General features: G+C 46.9%; 1 protein-coding gene across 1 annotated transcript in view; it reads left to right on the top strand.

Moving 5' to 3' along the window:
* Positions 1-19,621, top strand: part of LOC135054713 (zinc finger protein OZF-like) — a 45,493-nt gene extending 25,872 nt beyond the window's left edge. The window contains exon 7 of the mRNA XM_063957996.1: positions 17,064-19,621. Within this exon, the coding sequence (XP_063814066.1) occupies positions 17,064-18,061 (998 nt within the window). The 3' untranslated portion in view covers positions 18,062-19,621. The remainder of the gene's footprint in view (positions 1-17,063) is intronic.
* The last annotated feature ends 501 nt before the right edge of the window (positions 19,622-20,122 follow it).

Raw genomic sequence — 20,122 nt, 5'->3', positions numbered from 1 at the left:
GATTTGTAGTACAATTCAGCTTGCACATTCTGTGGCAGGCCTGCCACAGCCAAAATCTGTAAAAGCCCATTCCACAAGAAAAGTGGGCTCATCTTGGGCGGCTGCCCGAGGGGTCTCGGCTTTACAACTTTGCCGAGCAGCTACTTGGTCAGGGGCAAACACGTTTGCAAAATTCTACAAATTTGATACCCTGGCTGAGGAGGACCTGGAGTTCTCTCATTCGGTGCTGCAGAGTCATCCGCACTCTCCCGCCCGTTTGGGAGCTTTGGTATAATCCCCATGGTCCTTGCGGAGTCCCAGCATCCACTAGGACGTCAGAGAAAATAAGATTTTACTTACCGATAAATCTATTTCTCGTAGTCCGTAGTGGATGCTGGGCGCCCATCCCAAGTGCGGATTGTCTGCAATACTTGTATATAGTTATTGTTACAAAAATTCGGGTTATTATTGTTGTGAGCCATCTTTTCAGAGGCTCCTTTTCGTTTTATCATACTGTTAACTGGGTTCAGATCACAAGTTGTACGGTGTGATTGGTGTGGCTGGTATGAGTCTTACCCGGGATTCAATATCCTTCCTTATTATGTACGCTCGTCCGGGCACAGTATCCTAACTGAGGCTTGGAGGAGGGTCATAGGGGGAGGAGCCAGTGCACACCACCTGATCCTAAAGCTTTTATTCTTGTGCCCTGTCTCCTGCGGAGCCGCTATTCCCCATGGTCCTTGCGGAGTCCCAGCATCCACTACGGACTACGAGAAATAGATTTATCGGTAAGTAAAATCTTATTTTTTCAGGGGCATGGTAGTAGGGCACGTAGTCGGGTTGCTGTGCAGACCTTTACATTTAGTTTACGGTTTCTTCTTATTTGTAACTTATTTTAACAGTTTTCCCCAGCAGGGTCGACAGGTTATCCCCAGGATAACATTGGGATATGATGAGGCGACAGCGGATTTGCACCAATCGGTCAAAGCTTTTTGGCCTCCCAGCATGCAACTGGCCCATCCATATATCCCTGGCTCAGGCAAATCAGTTTTTCATTTGGTGCAGTAGGAGCCGGACCATGGTCAGGGGGCTACTGGTTTTTAGCAGCCCTAACCTTTATTTCTCTAACGTCCTAAGTGGATGCTGGGGACTCCGTAAGGACCATGGGGAATAGCGGCTCCGCAGGAGACTGGGCACATCTAAAGAAAGCTTTAGGACTATCTGGTGTGCACTGGCTCCTCCCCCTATGACCCTCCTCCAAGCCTCAGTTAGATCTCTGTGCCCGAATGAGAAGGGTGCACACTAGGGGCTCTCCTGAGCTTCTTAGTGAAAGTTTTAGTTTAGGTTTTTTATTTTCAGTGAGACCTGCTGGCAACAGGCTCACTGCATCGAGGGACTAAGGGGAGAAGAAGCGAACTCACCTGCGTGCAGAGTGGATTGGGCTTCTTAGGCTACTGGACATTAGCTCCAGAGGGACGATCACAGGCCCAGCTTGGATGGGTCCCAGAGCCGCGCCGCCGGCCCCCTTACAGAGCCAGAAGGCAGAAGAGGTCCGGAAAATCGGCGGCAGAAGACGTCCTGTCTTCAACAAGGTAGCGCACAGCACTGCAGCTGTGCGCCATTGCTCTCAGCACACTTCACACTTCGGTCACTGAGGGTGCAGGGCGCTGGGGGGGGGGCGCCCTGAGACGCAATAAAAACACCTTGGATGGCAAAAAATGCATCACATATAGCTCCTGGGCTATATGGATGCATTTAACCCCTGCCAGAATCCATAAAAAAGCAGGAGAAAAGTCCGCGAAAAAGGGGCGGAGCCTATCTCAGCACACTGGCGCCATTTTCCCTCACAGCTCCGTTGGAGGGAAGCTCCCTGGCTCTCCCCTGCAGTCACTACACTACAGAAAGGGTTAAAAAAGAGAGGGGGGCACTAATTAGGCGCAGTATTAACTATACAGCAGCTATAAGGGGAAAAACACTTATATAAGGTTATCCCTGTATATATATAGCGCTCTGGTGTGTGCTGGCAAACTCTCCCTCTGTGTCCCCAAAGGGCTAGTGGGGTCCTGTCCTCTATCAGAGCATTCCCTGTGTGTGTGCTGTATGTCGGTACTTTTGTGTCGACATGTATGAGGAGAAAAATGATGTGGAGACGGAGCAGATTGCCTGTAATAGTGATGTCACCCCCTAGGGGGTCGACACCTGAGTGGATGAACTGTTGGAAGGAATTACGTGACAGTGTCAGCTCTGTATAAAAGACAGTGGTTGACATGAGACAGCCGGCTACTCAGCTTGTGCCTGTCCAGACGTCTCATAGGCCGTCAGGGGCTCTAAAGCGCCCGTTACCTCAGATGGCAGATATAGACGCCGACACGGATACTGACTCCAGTGTCGACGGTGAAGAGACGAATGTGACTTCCAGTAGGGCCACACGTTACATGATTGAGGCAATGAAAAATGTTTTACACATTTCTGATAATACGAGTACCACCAAAAAAGGGGTATTATGTTCGGTGAGGAAAAACTACCTGTAGTTTTCCTGAATCTGAGAAATTAAATGAGGTGTGTGATGATGCGTGGGTTTCCCCCGATAACAACGGATAATTTCTAAAATGTTATTGGCATTATATCCTTTCCCGCCAGAGGTTAGGGTGCGTTGGGAAACACCCCCTAGGGTGGATAAAGCGCTCACACGCTTGTAAGGGCTCTACCTTCGCCTGAGATGGCCGCCCTTAAGGATCCTGCTGATAGAAAGCAGGAGGGTATCCTAAAAGGTATTTACACACATACTGGTGTTATACTGCGACCAGCAATCGCCTCAGCCTGGATGTGCAGTGCTGGGTTGGCGTGGTCGGATTCCCTGACTGAAAATATTGATACCCTAGATAGGGACAGTATATTTTTGCCTATAGAGCATTTAAAAGATGCATTTCTATATATGCGTGATGCACAGCGGAATATTTGCCGACTGGCATCAAGTCTAAGCGCGTTGTCCATTTCTACCAGTAGAGGGTTATGGACACGTCAGTGGTCAGGTGATGCGTATTCCAAACGGCATTTGGAAGTATTGCTTTATTAAGGGAGGAGTTATTTGGGGTCGGTCTTTCAGACCTGGTGGCCACGGCAACAGCTGGGAATTCCACGTTTGTACCCCAGGTCGCCTCTCAACATGAGAAGACGCTGTATTATCAGGCGCAGTCTTTTCGTGGACAAGCGGGCAAAAGGTTCCTCATTTCTGCCCCGTGACAGAGGGAGAGGAAAAAGGCTGCAGAAATCAGCCAGTTCCCAGGAACAGAAACCCTCTCCCGCCTCTGCCAAGCCCTCAGTATACGCTGGGGCTTTACAAGCAGAATCAGGCACGGTGGGGGGCCCGTCTCAATGAATTTCAGCGCGCAGTGGGCTCACTCGCAAGTAGACCCCTGGATCCTTCAGGTGATATCTCAGGGGTACAAATTAGAATTCGAGACGTCTCCCCCTCGCCGTTTCCTAAAGTCGGCTTTACCGATGTCTCCTTCTGACAGGGAGACAGTTTTGGAAGCCATTCACAAGCTGTATTCCCAGCAGGTGATAATCAAGATACCCCTCCTGCAACAGGGAACGGGGTATTATTCCACACTGTTGTGGTACCGAAGCCGGACGGCTCGGTGAGACCGATTCTAAATCTAAAATCTTTGAACACTTTCATACAGAGGTTCAAATTCAAGATTGAGTCACTCAGAGCAGTGATTGCGAACCTGGAAGAAGGGGACTACATGATGTCTCGGGACATCAAGGATGCTTACCTTCATGTCAAAATTTACCCTTCTCACCAAGGGTACCTCAGGTTTATGGTACAGAACTGTCACTATCAGTTCAGATGCTGCCGTATGGATGGTCCACGGCACCCCGGGTCTTTACTAAGGTAATGGCCGAAATGATGATATTCCTTCGAAGGAAGGGAATTTTAGTTATCCCTTACTTGGACAATTCCCTGATAAGGGTAAGATCCAGGGAACAGTTGGAGGTCGGTGTAGCACTATCTCAGGTAGTGTTGCGGCAGCACGATTGGATTCTCAATATTCCAAAATCGCAGCTGGTTCCGACGACGTGTCTTCTGTTCCTAGGGATGATCCTGGACACAGTCCAGAAAAAGGTGTTTCTCCCGGAGGAGAAAGCCAGGGAGTTATCCGAGCTAGTCAGGAACCTCCTAAAACCGAGCCAAGTCTCAGTGCATCAATGCACAAGGGTTCTGGGTAAAATGGTGGCTTCCTACGAAGCAATCCCATTCGGCAGATTCCACGCAAGAACTTTCCAGTGGGACCTGCTGGACAAATGGTCCGGGTCGCATCTTCAGATGCATCAGCGGATAACCCTGTCACCAAGGACAAGGGTGTCCCTCCTGTGGTGGTTGCAGAGTGCTCATCTTCTAGAGGGCCGCAGATTAGGCATTCAGGACTGGGTCCTGGTGACCACGGATGCCAGCCTGCAAGGCTGGGGAGCAGTCACACAGGGAAGGAATATCCAGGGCTTATGGTCAAGCCTGGAGAGATCACTTCACATAAATATCCTGAAGCTAAGGGACATTTACAATGCTCTAAGCTTAGCAAGACCTCTGCTTCAAGGTCATCCGGTGTTGATCCAGTCGGACAACATCACGGCAGTCACCCACGTAAACAGACAGGGTGGCACAAGAAGCAGGAGGGCAATGGCAGAAGCTGCAAGGATTCTTCGCTGGGCGGAAAATCATGTGATAGCACTGTCAGCAGTATTCATTCCGGGAGTGGACAACTGGGAAGCAGACTTCCTCAGCACGACCTCCACCCGGGAGAGTGGGGACTTCACCCAGAAGTCTTCCACATGATTAAAAACTCGACAGGTATTGCGCCAGGTCCAGGGACCCTCAGGCAATAAGCTGTAGACGCTCTGGTAACACCGTGGGTGTACCAGTCAGGGTATGTGTTCCCTCCTCTGCCTCTCATACCCAAGGTACTGAGATTGATAAGATGGAGAGGAATAAGCACTATATTCGTGGTTCCGGATTGGCCAAGAAGGACTTGGTAACCGGAACTTCAAGAGATGCTCACGAAGGATCCGTGGCCTCTACCTCTAAGAAGGGACCTGCTCCAGCAAGGACCCTGTCTGTTCCAAGACTTACCGCGGCTGCGTTTGACGGCATGGCGGTTGAACGCCGGATCCTGAAGGAAAAAAGGCATTCCGGATGAAGTCATCCCTATCCTGATCAAAGCCAGGAAGGATGTAACCGCAAAAACATTATCACCGCAATTGGCGAAAATATGTTGCGTGGTGCGAGGCCAGTAAGGCCCGACGGAGGAAATTCAACTGGGTCGATTCCTACATTTCCTGCAAACAGGAGTGTCTATGGGCCTGAAATTGGGGTCCATTAAGGTTCAAATTTCGGCCCTGTCAATTTTCTTCCAAAAATAACTAGCTTCAGTCCCTGAAGTTCAGACGTTTGTAAAAAGGGTACTGCATATACAGCCTCTTTTTGTGCCTCCAGTGGCACTTTGGGATCTCAATGTAGTTTTGGGTTCCAAAAGTCACATTGGTTTGAACCACTTAAATCTGTGGAGTTAAAATATCTCACATGGAAAGTGGTCATGCTGTTGGCCCTGGCCTGGGCCAGGCGCGTGTCAGAATTGGCGGCTTTATCCTGAAAAAGCCCTTATCTGATTTTCCATTCGGACAGGGCGGAATTGAGGACTCGTCCTCAGTTTCTCCCCAAGGTGGTTTCAGCGTTTCACCTGAACCAACCTATTGGTGGTGCCTGCGGCTACTAGGGACTTGGAGGCCTCCAAGTTGCTAGACGTTGTCAGTGCCCTGAAAATATATGTTTCCAGGACGGCTGGAGTCAGGAAATCTGACTCGCTGTTTATCCTGTATGCACCCAACAAGCTGGGTGCTCCTGCTTCTAAGCAGACTATTGCTCGTTGGATTTGTAGTACAATTCAGCTTGCACATTCTGTGGCAGGCCTGCCACAGCCAAAAATCTGTAAATGCCCACTCCACAAGGAAGGTGGGCTCATCTTGGGCGGCTGCCCGAGGGGTCTCGGCTTTACAACTTTGCCGAGCAGCTACTTGGTCAGGAGCAAATACGTTTGTAAAATTCTACAAAATTGATATCCTGGCTGAGGAGGACCTGGAGTTCTCTCAATTGGTGCTGCAGAGTCATCCGCACTCTCCCGCCCGTTTGGGAGCTTTGGTATAATCCCCATGGTCCTTACGGAGTCCCCAGCATCCACTTAGGACGTTAGAGAAAATAAGAATTTACTTACCGATAATTCTATTTCTCATAGTCCGTAGTGGATGCTGGGCGCCCATCCCAAGTGCGGATTGTCTGCAATACTTGTACATAGTTATTGTTACAAAAATCAGGTTATTATTGTTGTGAGCCATCTTTCAGAGGCTCCTCTGTTATCATGCTGTTAACTGGGTTCAGATCACAGGTTATACAGTGTGATTGGTGTGGCTGGTATGAGTCTTACCCGGGATTCAAAATCCTTCCTTATTGTGTACGCTCGTCCGGGCACAGTATCCTAACTGAGGCTTGGAGGAGGGTCATAGGGGGAGGAGCCAGTGCACACCAGATAGTCCTAAAGCTTTCTTTAGATGTGCCCAGTCTCCTGCGGAGCCGCTATTCCCCATGGTCCTTACGGAGTCCCCAGCATCCACTACGGACTATGAGAAATAGAATTATCGGTAAGTAAATTCTTATTTTTATTCTTATAGTCTTTCTATTTTTAAAAGCGTGTTATACGTGCATTAGAAAGAGTCGCTCCAACATCTCTCCGCCGGGTCGTGACAGCACTTACCCACGAGTTCCGTGCTGTTTCAGTGGGCGTCTGTGTCTGATATACTAGCAGGTCCAGCAGACGTTACCAGGCTGTGGCCGGAGCACGGGGAAGAAGGTAAGGCATCTGTTCCGCTTAGAAGGGGAATACAGATAAAGTTGCTGACGCTGATGCCACCCCGGGTGCACCAGCGCTAGGCCTTTGGGATCATAGGCTCCAGGAATAGTATGATGCTGTGATCCCTAGGGTTGATGTCAGCAGTGGGGAGTAAGACTCTCTCCTGGTCGCCCCTCCCCCCAGTTCATGACCAGTTTCCTCCGAGTCTCCCGCCATGAACTGTTTTCCCGCTTCCGTCTCAGAGGTTGTATACAAAGGGGACCCAGTCACAGCATAGGTTGCTGTGGGACTGTTGCGTCTGTGTTCACTGTAGGTTCATGGAGCGGCAGTGTGCACTAGTAGCATCTGGATCCACTCAGCGTTCGCAAAAGTATTGATCGGTCCTGGAAGCGGGGTGAATCTCCCTTTATTCCACTCTACTGAGTACTGGTAATACAGCACTTAGTGTCTATCTACCTTTTGAGTACGAATAGTTAGATAAGTGCCTATTGCATGAGTCTGTATACTATTACGGTTTCTTTCGCTATGCATCTGAATACGGTAGATCTGTTTAAACGGGTGGTATTCATGTGACCGGCAGTTGGGAGACCGACAGTTACATGACCTCCTCCACCATCCTGACCCCTCACTATCCCGATGGTCGGCATGCCGACCAGCAGGGACTATTTCCACTCGTGTGTGTCCACGACACCCATAGAGCGGGAATAGAACCGATCTCCACCGAGCCCGCAAGGGGCTTGCTCCACTCGCCTCTACCTGCCGGGATCCCGTTGTTGGTATGCTGACCAGCAGCCATACTACACCCTTTTAAACATGATACTAATGTATAATATGTGACTGAATGCTTGTGTTACTGCTGACTTTACTATATATTGTCAGTTTTGTTTTATTCCGATCCTCAATGCTGGAGCATGGGTAGGGTCGGATTGTATGTCACTTTAAAAAACTTGGTGATTACAGTCGCAAATTGTGTAGTACACTGTGGAAGTGTTGATTATTTATCATGTCAAGAGTGGCAAAGGTGAGGAAGATACAGCAACGTCAACACTCATATGTTTGTCTTGCAAAGCTGTGTTAACCTCTCAGGATCTGGTTCAGGATGCTTTGTGTGCAAAATTTTTTCTTTCACCAGGGTCTCTTGAAAAATACAAGGCAGATTCAGGTGCAGGTTGATCCACCTTGGGCTAGGTTTGCACAGGTATTGGCCCTCATTCAGAGTTGTTCGCTCGTTATTTTTTTCTCGCAACGGAGTGATTAGTCGCTAATGCGCAGGCGCAATGTCCGCAGTGCGACTGCGCCAAGTAAATTTGCTATGCAGTTAGGTATTTTACTCACAGCATTACGAGGTTTTTTCTTCGTTCTGGTGATCGTAATGTGATTGACAGGAAGTGGGTGTTTCTGGGCAGAAACTGGCTGTTTTATGGGAGTGTGCGGAAAAAACGCTACAGTTTCTGGGAAAAACGCGGGAGTGGCCAGAGAAACGGAGGAGTGTCTGGGCGAACGCTGGGAGTGTTTGTGACGTCAAACCAGGAACGACAAGCACTGAACTGATCGCAGATGCCGAGTATGTGTGGAGCTACTCAGAAACTGCTAAGAAGTGTCTATTTGCAATTTTGAGAATCTTTCGTTCGCAATTTTGATAAGCTAAGATTCACTTCCAGTAGGCGGCGGCTTAGCGTGTTCCAAGCTGCTAAAAGCAGCTTGCGAGCGAACAACTCGGAATGAGGACCATTATCCAGTATAGCTGAATGGATAATTCCTCCAACTCCTGTACCAGGGATAGGTTACATGATAAACTGCAGGGGGGAAGCTGCATATAAGGGTTAATCACTTCCAGCAGCAGCCTCTCAAAAGAAACAGGCTGATAAGCCAGTGGTAAGTAAATCTTCATCCTCACAGGCTACACATGTTTCAGATGAGGATTCATTGGAGCATGAACGCTCTATAAATTCTACTTTGGCATACGAAGAGGAGGAGAAAGGTCTCAGCTCAGTGGATATAGCGGAGTTAATTAAAGCAATGAAAGCCATTCTATCTGTAAAGGATTCAGCAGAACCTGCGTTAAAAACCAAGGCACCTCTTTTTAAATGTCCCAAAACAGTTAAGACTGAGTTTCTGGGGTCAGATCAGCTGATGGAAATCAAGGAAGAGGCTTGGGCTACACCCAATAAGAAGTTTAGAATTCCTAAGAAATGGAATTCCAATTATCCTCTTCCAGCTGGGGATTGTTTAAAAAAAAAGTAGATACGCATGTGATTCGATTAGTGCGAAAATCTACGTTACCTTTGCCTTCAACATCATTAAATGATGTCACGGATAGGAGAGTGGATGGTTTTGAAAAAAAAAACAGTTTTGCCCTGTCTGGGGCAGTCATAAGGCCAACCATGGCTTCAGCTTGGATGGCAAAGGCAGTGGCTGTTTGGGCTGATGCATTGGAGGGGGATTTTTCATTAACATCTAGAGAGCAAAAATCCCATATAGCTCATTTAAAACAGGCTGCAATGTTCTTGGAAGAAGCAGCATTGGATATGGGTACTATTGTCTCCAGGGCATCAGCTTCAACAGTAGCCGCTCGCAGAGCAGTTTGGCTACGTACATGGAAAGCGGATTCAGAAGGGTTTGGAATCTTTGCCTTTCTCTGGAGATATTCTTTTTGGTAAAGAATTGACAGATATTCAGGAGTCAGAAGCAGACTCCAAGAAGGTAAAGTTTCCTTTCCCATACAATTTCAAACCTAAAGTTCTGGCTTTTCGGTCTCAAGGAAAAGCTAAAGGAAAAGTGATGGCAGGCAGTCCCAATACAACAAGTCTGGTAAGACTAAAGCATTGGGCTACCAGAGGACCGGTTGGTAAAACCGAAAATAAGCCATTAGCCTGATGGTGCGGGCCTCCACCTGGGATCCCAGGGGGATCTGGCAGCAGTCTACAAAAGATGCCTGGGTGCAGGAAGCGGTATCTCTAGGTTATGCTTTTGCCCACAAGAAGTACCCTCCTCGAAGGTTTTTTGTATCAGCCCGTCTCGGGTAGAGACGAAAACCAGGGCTTTGCAAGAGGCAGTTCAGAAATTGCTTCAGTCAGGAGTAGTCATTCCAGTTCCTCATGCACAAAGGACAGGGTTTTTACTTCAACCTGTTTCTAGTTCAGAAACCAAATGGGTCATTCCAGCCCATTCTCAATCTCAGTGCTGAACAAATACATTTGGGTACCTCGGTTTCATATGGAGACTTTACGTTCCATCATTTTGGCCTTGGAGCCAGGGCACTGTCCCATCAGTATTATCTCAGGTTTGCTATTCTCCCAACAGCATTTTCAGTTTCAGGCCCTACTTTTTGGGTTAGCCACAGCCTCCAGAGTATTAACCAAAATTATGGTGGTAATGGCAGCTTATTTCCGCCAGCAGGGGATAAGAATTTTTCCATACCTTGATAATCTTTTAATCCTGACACAGTTGCAGAAATCTCCTATGTCATCTGCAACAGACAATGTGTCTGCAAAGGCACGGGTGGCTCATAAATTGGCCAAAATCGTCTCTGGTTCCGTCACAGCGGATCAGCGGATGACTCACTTGGGGGCTGTACTTGGGTTCAAGCCTTCAGAGAGTAATTTTACCTCTGAACAAGGCATCCAAAGCTCAGTCAAGGATTCAGGAGTTGCTACACAGTCAAAAGGTATCCATTCACGCAGCAATGCGTGTGATAGGATTGATGTTCAACATTCAACATGGTGAAGTATGCACAGTTCCATTCGCGGGCTCTGCAGCATCTGATTCTTTCCAAATGGAATGGGTTGCATCAGACGAAAGCAGACTATGGGGTATATGCAATTCACGGCGAATCGCGGCAAATTATCGCCGTTTTTTAATTCGACACAATTCGACAGGTGAATTCCGGCAGGTGGCTGCCGGAATTCACCATATTCAATGAAAAACGGATTCGACAGTCCCGCGGGCGAAAAACGTCCGATTTGCCGGATTTTGCCGCGATTTTAAAAAACGGGAAAAAACTGGAAAAACCCGGAAAAAAATGGCGTGGGGTCCCCCCTCCAAAGCATAACCAGCCTTGGGCTCTTCGAGCTGGTCCTGGTTTTAAAAATCCAGGGTTAAAATTAACAGCGGATCCCCCGTATTTTTAAAACCAGCACCGGGCTCTGCACCTGGTGCTGGTGCCAAAAATACGGGGGACAAAAAGAGTAGGGGTCCCCCGTATTTTTAACACCAGCATCGGGCTCCACTAGCTGGACAGATAATGCCACAGCCGGGGGTCACTTTTATACAGTGCCCTGCGGCCGTGGCATTAAATATCCAACTAGTCACCCCTGGCCGGGGTACCCTGGGGGAGTGGGGACCCCTTCAATCAAGGGGTCCCCCCCCCAGCCACACAAGGGCCAGGGGTGAAGCCCGAGGCTGTCCCCCCCCCCCCCCCCCCCCCCCCCCCCCCCCCCCCATCCAAAGGCTGCGGATGGGAGGCTGATAGCCTGGAGTAAAATGTCAGAATATTGTTTTTTTCCAGAAGAACTACAAGTCCCAGCAAGCCTTCCCCGCAAGCTGGTACTTGGAGAACCACAAGTACCAGCATGCGGGAGAAAACCGGGCCCGCTGGTACCTGTAGTTCTACTGGGAAAAAAATACCCAAATAAAAACAGGACACACACACACACCGTGACAAGTAAAACTTTATTACACACTGCCGACACACATACTTACCTATGTTGACCCGCCGACTGCCACAGTCTCCGACGATCCGGGGTACCTGTGAAAAAAATTATACTCTCCTCAATCCAGTGTCCGGGAGATAATCCATGTACTTGTTAAAAAAAAAACGAACACCCGTACCATGCTGGACTGAAAGGGGTCCCACGCTTACACATCAGACCCCTTTCCCCGAATGCCGGGACACCACGTGACTCCTGTCACTGAGGTCCCTTCAGCCAATCAGGAAGCGCTACTTCCGTGGCGCTCACCTGATTGGCTGTGCGCTGTCTGAGCTGTCAGACAGCGCATCGCAAAGCCTCTCCATTACTTTCAATGGTGGGAACTTTGCTGTCAGCGGTGGGGTTACCCGCGGTCAGCCGCTGACCGGCGGGTGACCTCACCGCTAGCCGCAAAGTTCCCACCATTGAAAGTAATGGACGGAGCTGTGCGATGCGCTGTCTGAGTTCAGACAGCGCACAGCCAATCAGGTGAGCGCAACGAAGTTGCGCTTCCTGATTGGCTTTAGAGACCTTTCTGTGACAGCTGTCACTTGAGGTCTCTCTGCATTCGGGGTAAGGGGTCCCATGTGTCAACATGGGACCCCTTTCAGTCCGTTTGGTCGGGTGTCCGGTTTGTTTTTTTTAACAAGTACGTGGATTTATCTCTGGACCATGGCTGAGGTGAGTATATTGATCTTTTCTTTTCAGGTATCCGTGGATTCTACTTGGAGAAGAGGACCGATGTCGGCGTGTGAACATAGGTAAGTATGTGTGTGTCAACGTATGAAATAGTTTTACTGTCACGGTGTGTGTGTCCTGTTTTTATTTGGGTATTTTTTTCCCCAGTAGAACTACAGGTACCAGCGGGCCCGTTTTTCTCCCGCATGCTGGTACTTGTGGTTCTCCAAGTACCAGCTTGCGGGGAGGCTTGCTGGGACTTGTAGTTCTTCTGGAAAAAACAATATTCTTGACATTTTACCAAGTCTATCAGCCTCCCATCCGCAGCCCTTGGATGGGGGGGACAGCCTCGGGCTTCACCCCTGGCCCTTGGGTGGCTGGGGGGGGGGGGGGACACCCCTCGATTGAAGGGGTCCCCACTCCCCCAGGGTACCCCGGCCAGGGGTGACTAGTTGGATATTTAATGTCACGGCCGCAGGGCACTGTATAAAAGTGACCCCCGGCTGTGGCATTATCTGTCCAGCTAGTGGAGCCCGATGCTGGTGTGAAAAATACGGGGGACCCCTGCTCGTTTTGTCCCCCGTATTTTTTGCACCAGCACCGGGCGCAGAGCCCGGTGCTGGTTTTAAAAATACGGGGGATCCGCTGTCAAATTTTTCCCCGCATTTTTAGAACCAGGACCAGCTCGAAGAGCCCGAGGCTGGTTATGCTTTGGAGGGGGGGACCCCACGCCATTTTTTTCCGGGACTTTACCATTCCAGCTATTAAAAAATAAATAAAAATATATATTATTTTTAAAAATATATAAATAATACTTGTGCCTTCTAAAAAGACAAACCAAGTACCTAATCCCTTCTAATATAAATAGATATGCTATTCCCAAAAAAAAAACCACCAAAAAAAACATGTTTGAAATTTTTTTTATTGGTTTCACCCTCCAAAGTGTGGCGGATTGAAAATGACGAATTTACTGTCTAAAAGCACTGCTGTCGAATTTCCAAACTTGAATTGAATATGCTTTTGTCGAATTGCAGCACTTGTATCATTGCAGAAAAGTCGAATTTGCAAAAAGTCGAATTTCAAAAAGTCGAATTTTGAAAGTCCGTTTTTTGTCGGAAAGTACTGAATTGCATTGTCAAATATTTTTTTTGGGCGAAAAAGTGCAGTTTTTCGACAATTTCGGGAATTCGCCGCTAATTGCATATACCCCTATGGTTCTTACGATAGAAGTAAGAAGGTCATTAAGCCTGGTGGCTAGACGTCCCATCTAGACAAGGGGAGGTCCTTTTGGATATTAGATTGGGAAATTCTGACAATGGATGCCAGTCTCCAGGGCTGGGGAGCAGTGTCGGGAAGGTTGTGTTTCCAGGGGCAATGGACCAAGGAAGAAGGTTGCCTGCCAATAAATATATGAACTTCGGCCATATACATGGCACTGATTCAGGCAAAAGACATTCCTTGGACAATGCGACGGCAGTAGCGTATCTCAACCATCGGGGAGGTACTTGCTGCCGAAAGGCGATGAAGGAGGTAAGTCACATACTAAGGTGGGCAGAACTTCATCATCCAGCCTTGCCTGCTGTGTTGGTTCCGGGAGTCCTAAACTGGGAATCGGATTTTCTCAGTCGATACGCCATTCAGGCAAGCGAATGGACTCTACACACGGAGGTCTTCCAGACTCTACTAGATAAGTGAGGGTTGCCAGAGATAGATCTCATGGCGTCCCGTCTGAATAACAAAGTGCTCGCATAAGCGTCAAGAACAAAGGATCCCAGAGCGATCTTTGTGGATGCCCTGTCGGTGAGGTGGGATTTTCATCTGGCTTTGGCTTATGTGTTTTTTCCAATCACCCTATTACCCAGGGTGATGAGAAAGATAAAGCAAGGAAAAGGTGCCGTGATACTAAAAGCTCCAGCTTGGTCCAGAAGACGTTGGTACACAGATCTGCAGAGAATGTCAATGGATGCTCCACTCCTGCTCCCTCAACGGCCAGATCTACTGATGCAAGGTCCTTGTTATCACAGACATCTGGATCGACTGTCTTTGATGGCGTGGTTCTTGATACCTCCTATCCTGAAGTCAAGAGGATTCTCACAACAGGTAATTCAAACAATGCTCAGAGCAAGGAAACCTTCCTCAGCTCGCATTTATCACCGAATATGGCAAACCTAGATTCATTGGTCCAGTGAGCGGAAAATGGACCCCAAGTCTTTAAGAGTTTCCAAGGTCTTAGCATTCCTTCAGGCAGGAATGGATAAAGGTTTGAAGGTGGCTTCCTTGAGAGTGCAAGTGTCAGCATTGACTGTATGGATCCAAAAGAAAATTGCCAACTTACAGCATGTGCGTACTTCTTTCCAGGGAATACTGCACATTCAACCTCCTTTTGTTCCTCCTACAATGCCTTGGAACTTAAATTTAGTCCTAAAGGCTCTTCAGCTAAAGTTCTTTCTACTCGCCATGGTGTCAACTAGAAGATTGTTAGATTTAAGGGCATTGTCATGTCGTTCCCCATTTCTGTTTTTTTTTTTTTTTTTAATCCAGATAAAGCAGTTCTCAGGACTAGATCCGGGTATCTTCCTAAGGTGGTGTCTAAATTCCACCTTAACAATGAAATTGTAGTCCTGGCTCTCCAGGTACCGGGCCTTTCTGCAGGAGATTCATCGCTGGACGTGGTCCGTGCCTTAAGGATCTACGTGGATTGTACCAGTTCCATCAGAAAGACAGATTCTCTCTTCATTCTCTATGGATTTCACAAGAGGATGGCCTGCTGATGAGCAGACACTGGCAATGTGGCTTCGGATGACTATTTCAGAAGCATATTCTCAAGCTGATCTCCCTGTTTCAGCTAATGTCTCTGCTCACTCTACTAAGGTAGGTCCGTCATGGGCAGCACAATGTGGTGCTTCAGCAGAACAGATATGCAAGGCAGCCACATGGTCTTCCATTAACACATTCATTAGACATTATGCCATCTATACCTTTGCCTCTCAACGCTGAATTCAGGCGAAGGATTCTCCTGTTCAGTCAGGAGCGTCCCCACCACTAAATTGCTTTGGAAAATCCCAATGTTATCTTGTGGATAACCTGTGGACCCTACCGGCGAAATATACATTATGGTTGTTATGAGCCACGGCTGTGGCTCATTCCTGTTTTGCATTTCGGTTAGGTATTTTATGTTATAATTCTGTTTATGTTCCCCGTGGGTGTCATGGGGTGTTCGGAGCTCACCCTTAAGGAGAGGATATGGTTATGAACCACAGGTAGTGGTTCATTCCTATTTTATGTTTATTATTCTCTTGCAGGCCAGGATTTCCCATTGCTCTGGTTTAGAGGATTATTGTTTGCTGTCAGTGGTGAGTCTGTGCAATTGCAGCCTGGGTCCATGTGGTTGGCCTCACCTGTCGGCTAATTGCATCTTGTCAGTTTGGAGTCATGCAACAGGGCAGCTGCACGAGATAATTAATTAGGCCTCTATGTTATATGCTGGCTGACTGCAATTCACAGACGCTGGTGATATTTCTAGGTTTCCAGTCTCCCAGAGTGCTTGTGTTCTGAGCTTGTTCCTGCCAGTTCCTGAGCTCCTGTTTAGCAGTCAGTCTAGCTGCTTCCAGAGTGTCGATTCCTGTGTCTGGTCCTGTGTCCTGCCGTGAAGCGTTCCTGTCCCGAAGTCCTGTGGCTTTGCCTGTGCCTGGTCGAGTTTCTGGCTTCTTGGTGTCCACCGGTCTGTCGTTTGGGATTCTGCCTGTCCTCCAGTTCTGAGAGTCTGTGTCGGCAGCATTGGGGGTTCCTGTTCGTTTGCCAGTATTTGTACCGGTTACGTGAGTAGCGGCTTTGCCGCGTCTGTCGGTCACTGCGCTGTATTCCTTGGTTATATCTGTCACTGGTGTTTTGCAGAGGGTTCTGCTTATGCTGTCACCGCCGGTACACAAGTATTGTGTCGGCGTGTGGACAGCATTGTCTTTGTAGTTCTTTTCCCTGGCGGAAATCCGCGCATACTTTAGTTTCAAGTTTTAGTAGCCCCTGACCTTGTTGTTTAGTTAGAGGGCCCCTTGTTATCACCCTGTCTCTCATTAAGACCTGAGGGGGCATCGGAGTTGGGCAGACGTAATCCGCCCTTCAAACGCGGCTGCCATGGGCTCAAGCAACCATAGTCTCGCAAGAGTGTACTGACAGCACGGGCGACACAACGGAGGTAGGGTGCCAGGGGCTATTCCCGTTCCATTTCCACACCACATCTTGTCTCAGCGTCACGTTCTGGTGCTCAGGACTCACTACGCTACATCTCCCTTGTTCTGAGCACCAGGAACCTAACAATGGTAAGAACTTACCGTTGATAACGGCATTTCTCCTAAGTCCACAGGTGCGTCAGGGATCCCACCCTAACGCACCTGATTTGAGGATCCTTTTACTCACTAACCTCTTCCTCCTTGTACGGAAGTGTGTGTGGGGGGGTTCTCCCCCGATTAGGGCTATCTATGATGCTCCTGCCTTGAGCTTTGGGAATACAACTGAGCCAGGAGGCGGGGATATATGGACAGGCCCGTTGCATGCTGGGAGGCTGAAAAGCTTTGACCGATTGGTGCAAATCCGCTCTCGCTTCGTCATATCCCAATGTTATCCTGTGGACTTGGGGGAAATACCGTTATCAACGGTAAATTTGTACCATAACGTATATTTTATGGTCTCTGGCTGTTATTTGTTATGAAGACTTTAATTATTATTGCTCATTATTGTAATTGTAAAAGTCTAATTGTTTATTGTGGAACTTAAATGTGAATGCTGAAAATAATTGTTTAATTTTTATTGTATATTTCAGATAGACAGAACTTCGGCAATACGTTGGATGGACAAAGTCTTTTATCTCCAGATGGTGATTTACACGATGACTACATAACTAGTAATTCTATAGGAGAAATTCCTGTTACCCCAAATATATGTCCAGTACCCGACAATTCAGCTATATCACTAAATCACTCTGTGCATGTCAAATGTTTTCCCAATAACTCCAATATTGCTACTCATGACACAACTTACAGAGACGGTGAATTATTTGCTAATTTAAAAGATAAATGTTTTAGCCGTAATGCAAATCCTGTCGGCAATGGAATAGAGCACTCAGGTGAGAGGCCATTTACATGCTCTGAGTGTGGGAAATGTTTTACATCCAAATATGCTCTTACTGTACATCAGGGAACCCACAGAGGTGGGAAACAGTTTTCATGTTCTGTATGTGGCAAATGTTTCAGAAAGAAATCCCTACTTGGTGAGCACCAGAGAACTCACACAGGTGAGAAGCCATTTTCATGTTCTGATTGTGGGAAACGTTTTACAGGCAAATCGCCTCTTGTAGCCCATCTGCGAATTCACACAGGCGAGAAGCCATTTTCGTGTTCAGCGTGTGGCAAATGTTTCAGAAAGAAATCAATTCTTGTTGAACATCAGAGAACTCACTCCGGGGAGAAGGCTTTTTCATGTCCTCAGTGTGGGAAATGTTTTACCCAGAAGTCAACACTTTTTAATCATCAGAAAATCCACTCCGTCGAGAGGCCGTTTCCGTGCTCCGATTGTGGGAAATGTTTTACACATAAATCCAATCTTGTTAAACATCAGAGAACTCACCCAGGCAAGAGGCCATTCTCCTGTTTAGTGTGTGGAAATGGTTACACACAGAAATTGAGTCTTCTTGAACATCAGAGAACTCACACTGGTGAGAAACCATTTTTATGCTCCGATTGTGGAAAATGCTTTGCAAAGAAATTCCTCCTCCTTAGTCATCAAAAAGTCCACTCTGCGGAGAAGCTACTTCCAACATAAATGTAAATCACATCTTGGTGTGCATCAGGGAATACCCAAGACAAATTGTGGATTGTGTTGAATATGTTGGAAATGTTTTTCTTTTCAGATTTCAAAGAATCCATTCTATTGAAAAACCATTTCAAGGTACGAAGTATTTACACAGAGCTAGTCATGCAAAAGCCAAATCATATCATGTTCTGAAAGCTGGGAATGTTCTACATGTCAATCAAGTCTTCGTAATAAGTTTAAGTAAATGACGCAGGTGTTTTGCAGTTGGCTTCAACTCCAGTCAAGTACCCCAAACAGGTCATGTTTTTGAGGTTGGTCTATTACTGATCTAGTAAAAAAGGTTAAATCTCAGCTACTTAATTATTGGAATTCTGAAAACATGACCTGTTGGGGGTATTTCAGGACAGCAGTCGAAAATCTCTGGTCTGGAATGTTTTGTAAATTCGAAAGACTTATCCGCATCAACGCAAAATGACACCCCCCATCCCCTTCCCCACCCTGATATTAGCCAGTTTAAGGGTCTATTTACGAAGCCTTTAACTGAGATAAGGTGGTTGGAGATAAAGTACCAGCCAATCAGCTCCTAACTGCCATGTCACAGGCTGTGTTTGAAAAATGACAGGAGCTGGTTGGTTGGGATTTATCTCCGTCCAACTTTATCTCCGTCCAACTTTATCTCCGTCCAACTTTATCTCCGTCCAACGCTTAGTAAATAGACCCCTTAATCCCTGAGGTGAAACAGGCACTTTATTATGTCCTCTACTAATTATAGCTGCAGATGTGTTTTGAAGAAAGGTATCTGATCCATTTTTTAAAATGTCGTGGAATTTATCACCCCTTGATTGGTGCGACATTCCACCGCTAATGACGCTCTAGAACCCTGGATAAATGATAGTTACGGGAGTACATAGGGTTACATAGAGCGTGACCGAATTAAAGCATTGGAATGTGAAGATGTATGAAATCAACAGTGCGTGTAGTGAGATACTATCTGGTTACAATACTGACATAGACATAACGTTGATGAAGAAAATGGTGACCTTTACTTCAACGTACTCATAATGTCGATTTTTGTATTAAGCTAAATTATGCATAAAATTGCATCAACATGTTAAATGTCCACATTATGAACACATCAATATATTAATCATGTCGACACATTGCGTCGCGACCTAATGTGTCGACATTCTGTCTACTTTTCATACCGCACCCAATGACCCAATGAGCCTGCTGGAGTATAATGGATATCATTTAGACATAGGGTATGGTGTACTTACATTATATATCTACAAATGTTACATATGGCAGATCTTACTATGTGTATATACAGGTTGAGTATCCCATATCCAAATATTCCAAAACACAGAATTTTTTGAGTGAGACTGGGATAGTGAAACCTTTGTTTTCTGATGGCTCAATGTACACAAACTTTGGATAAATTGTTATTTAAAATATTGTATTAAATTACTTTCAGGCTGTGTATAAGGTGTATATGTATCATAAATGAATTGTGTGTATGTACACAAACTTTGGTTAATGCACAGTTATTAAAAATATTAGCTAAAATTACCATCAGGCTGTTGTGTATAAGGCAGAGGTTCCCAAACTTGGTCCTCAAGGCACCAGGGTCCAGGTTTTAAATGCATCCATGCTTGGCCACAGGTGACTTAATTAGCACCTAAGTCAATTTGATTTAACCATCTTTGCTGAGCCATGTATGTACCTACATCCTGAACTGTTGGGGTTCCTTGAGGACTGCGTTTGTAAACCTCTAGTATAAGGTGTATATGAAACATAACTGCATTCTGCGCTTAGACTTGGGTCCCATCGCCATGATATCTCATAGTATACAATTTTTCCAAAATACTTCTGGTGCCAAGCATTTTGGATAAGGGATACTTAACCTGTATTGGGACTCAGTGTCAGCTGGTTATTATAGATTTTACTTAATTTTCAACATTCAGGCCATGCAGTGCCTTTTGTATTGGGATAAGCATCCATTTTTTAGTTCCTTTGTTTGTGTTTGTAGTCTCCGCCCCTCCAGTTCCTTTAAGCCCCTTGGATCACAAC

The sequence above is a fragment of the Pseudophryne corroboree genome, chromosome 3, assembly GCF_028390025.1.
Source record: "Pseudophryne corroboree isolate aPseCor3 chromosome 3, aPseCor3.hap2, whole genome shotgun sequence".
In the NCBI taxonomy this organism is placed as follows: domain Eukaryota; kingdom Metazoa; phylum Chordata; class Amphibia; order Anura; family Myobatrachidae; genus Pseudophryne; species Pseudophryne corroboree.
The sequence above is the reverse complement of the archived record's forward strand: the minus strand, read 5'-3'. Positions and strand labels throughout refer to the sequence as shown.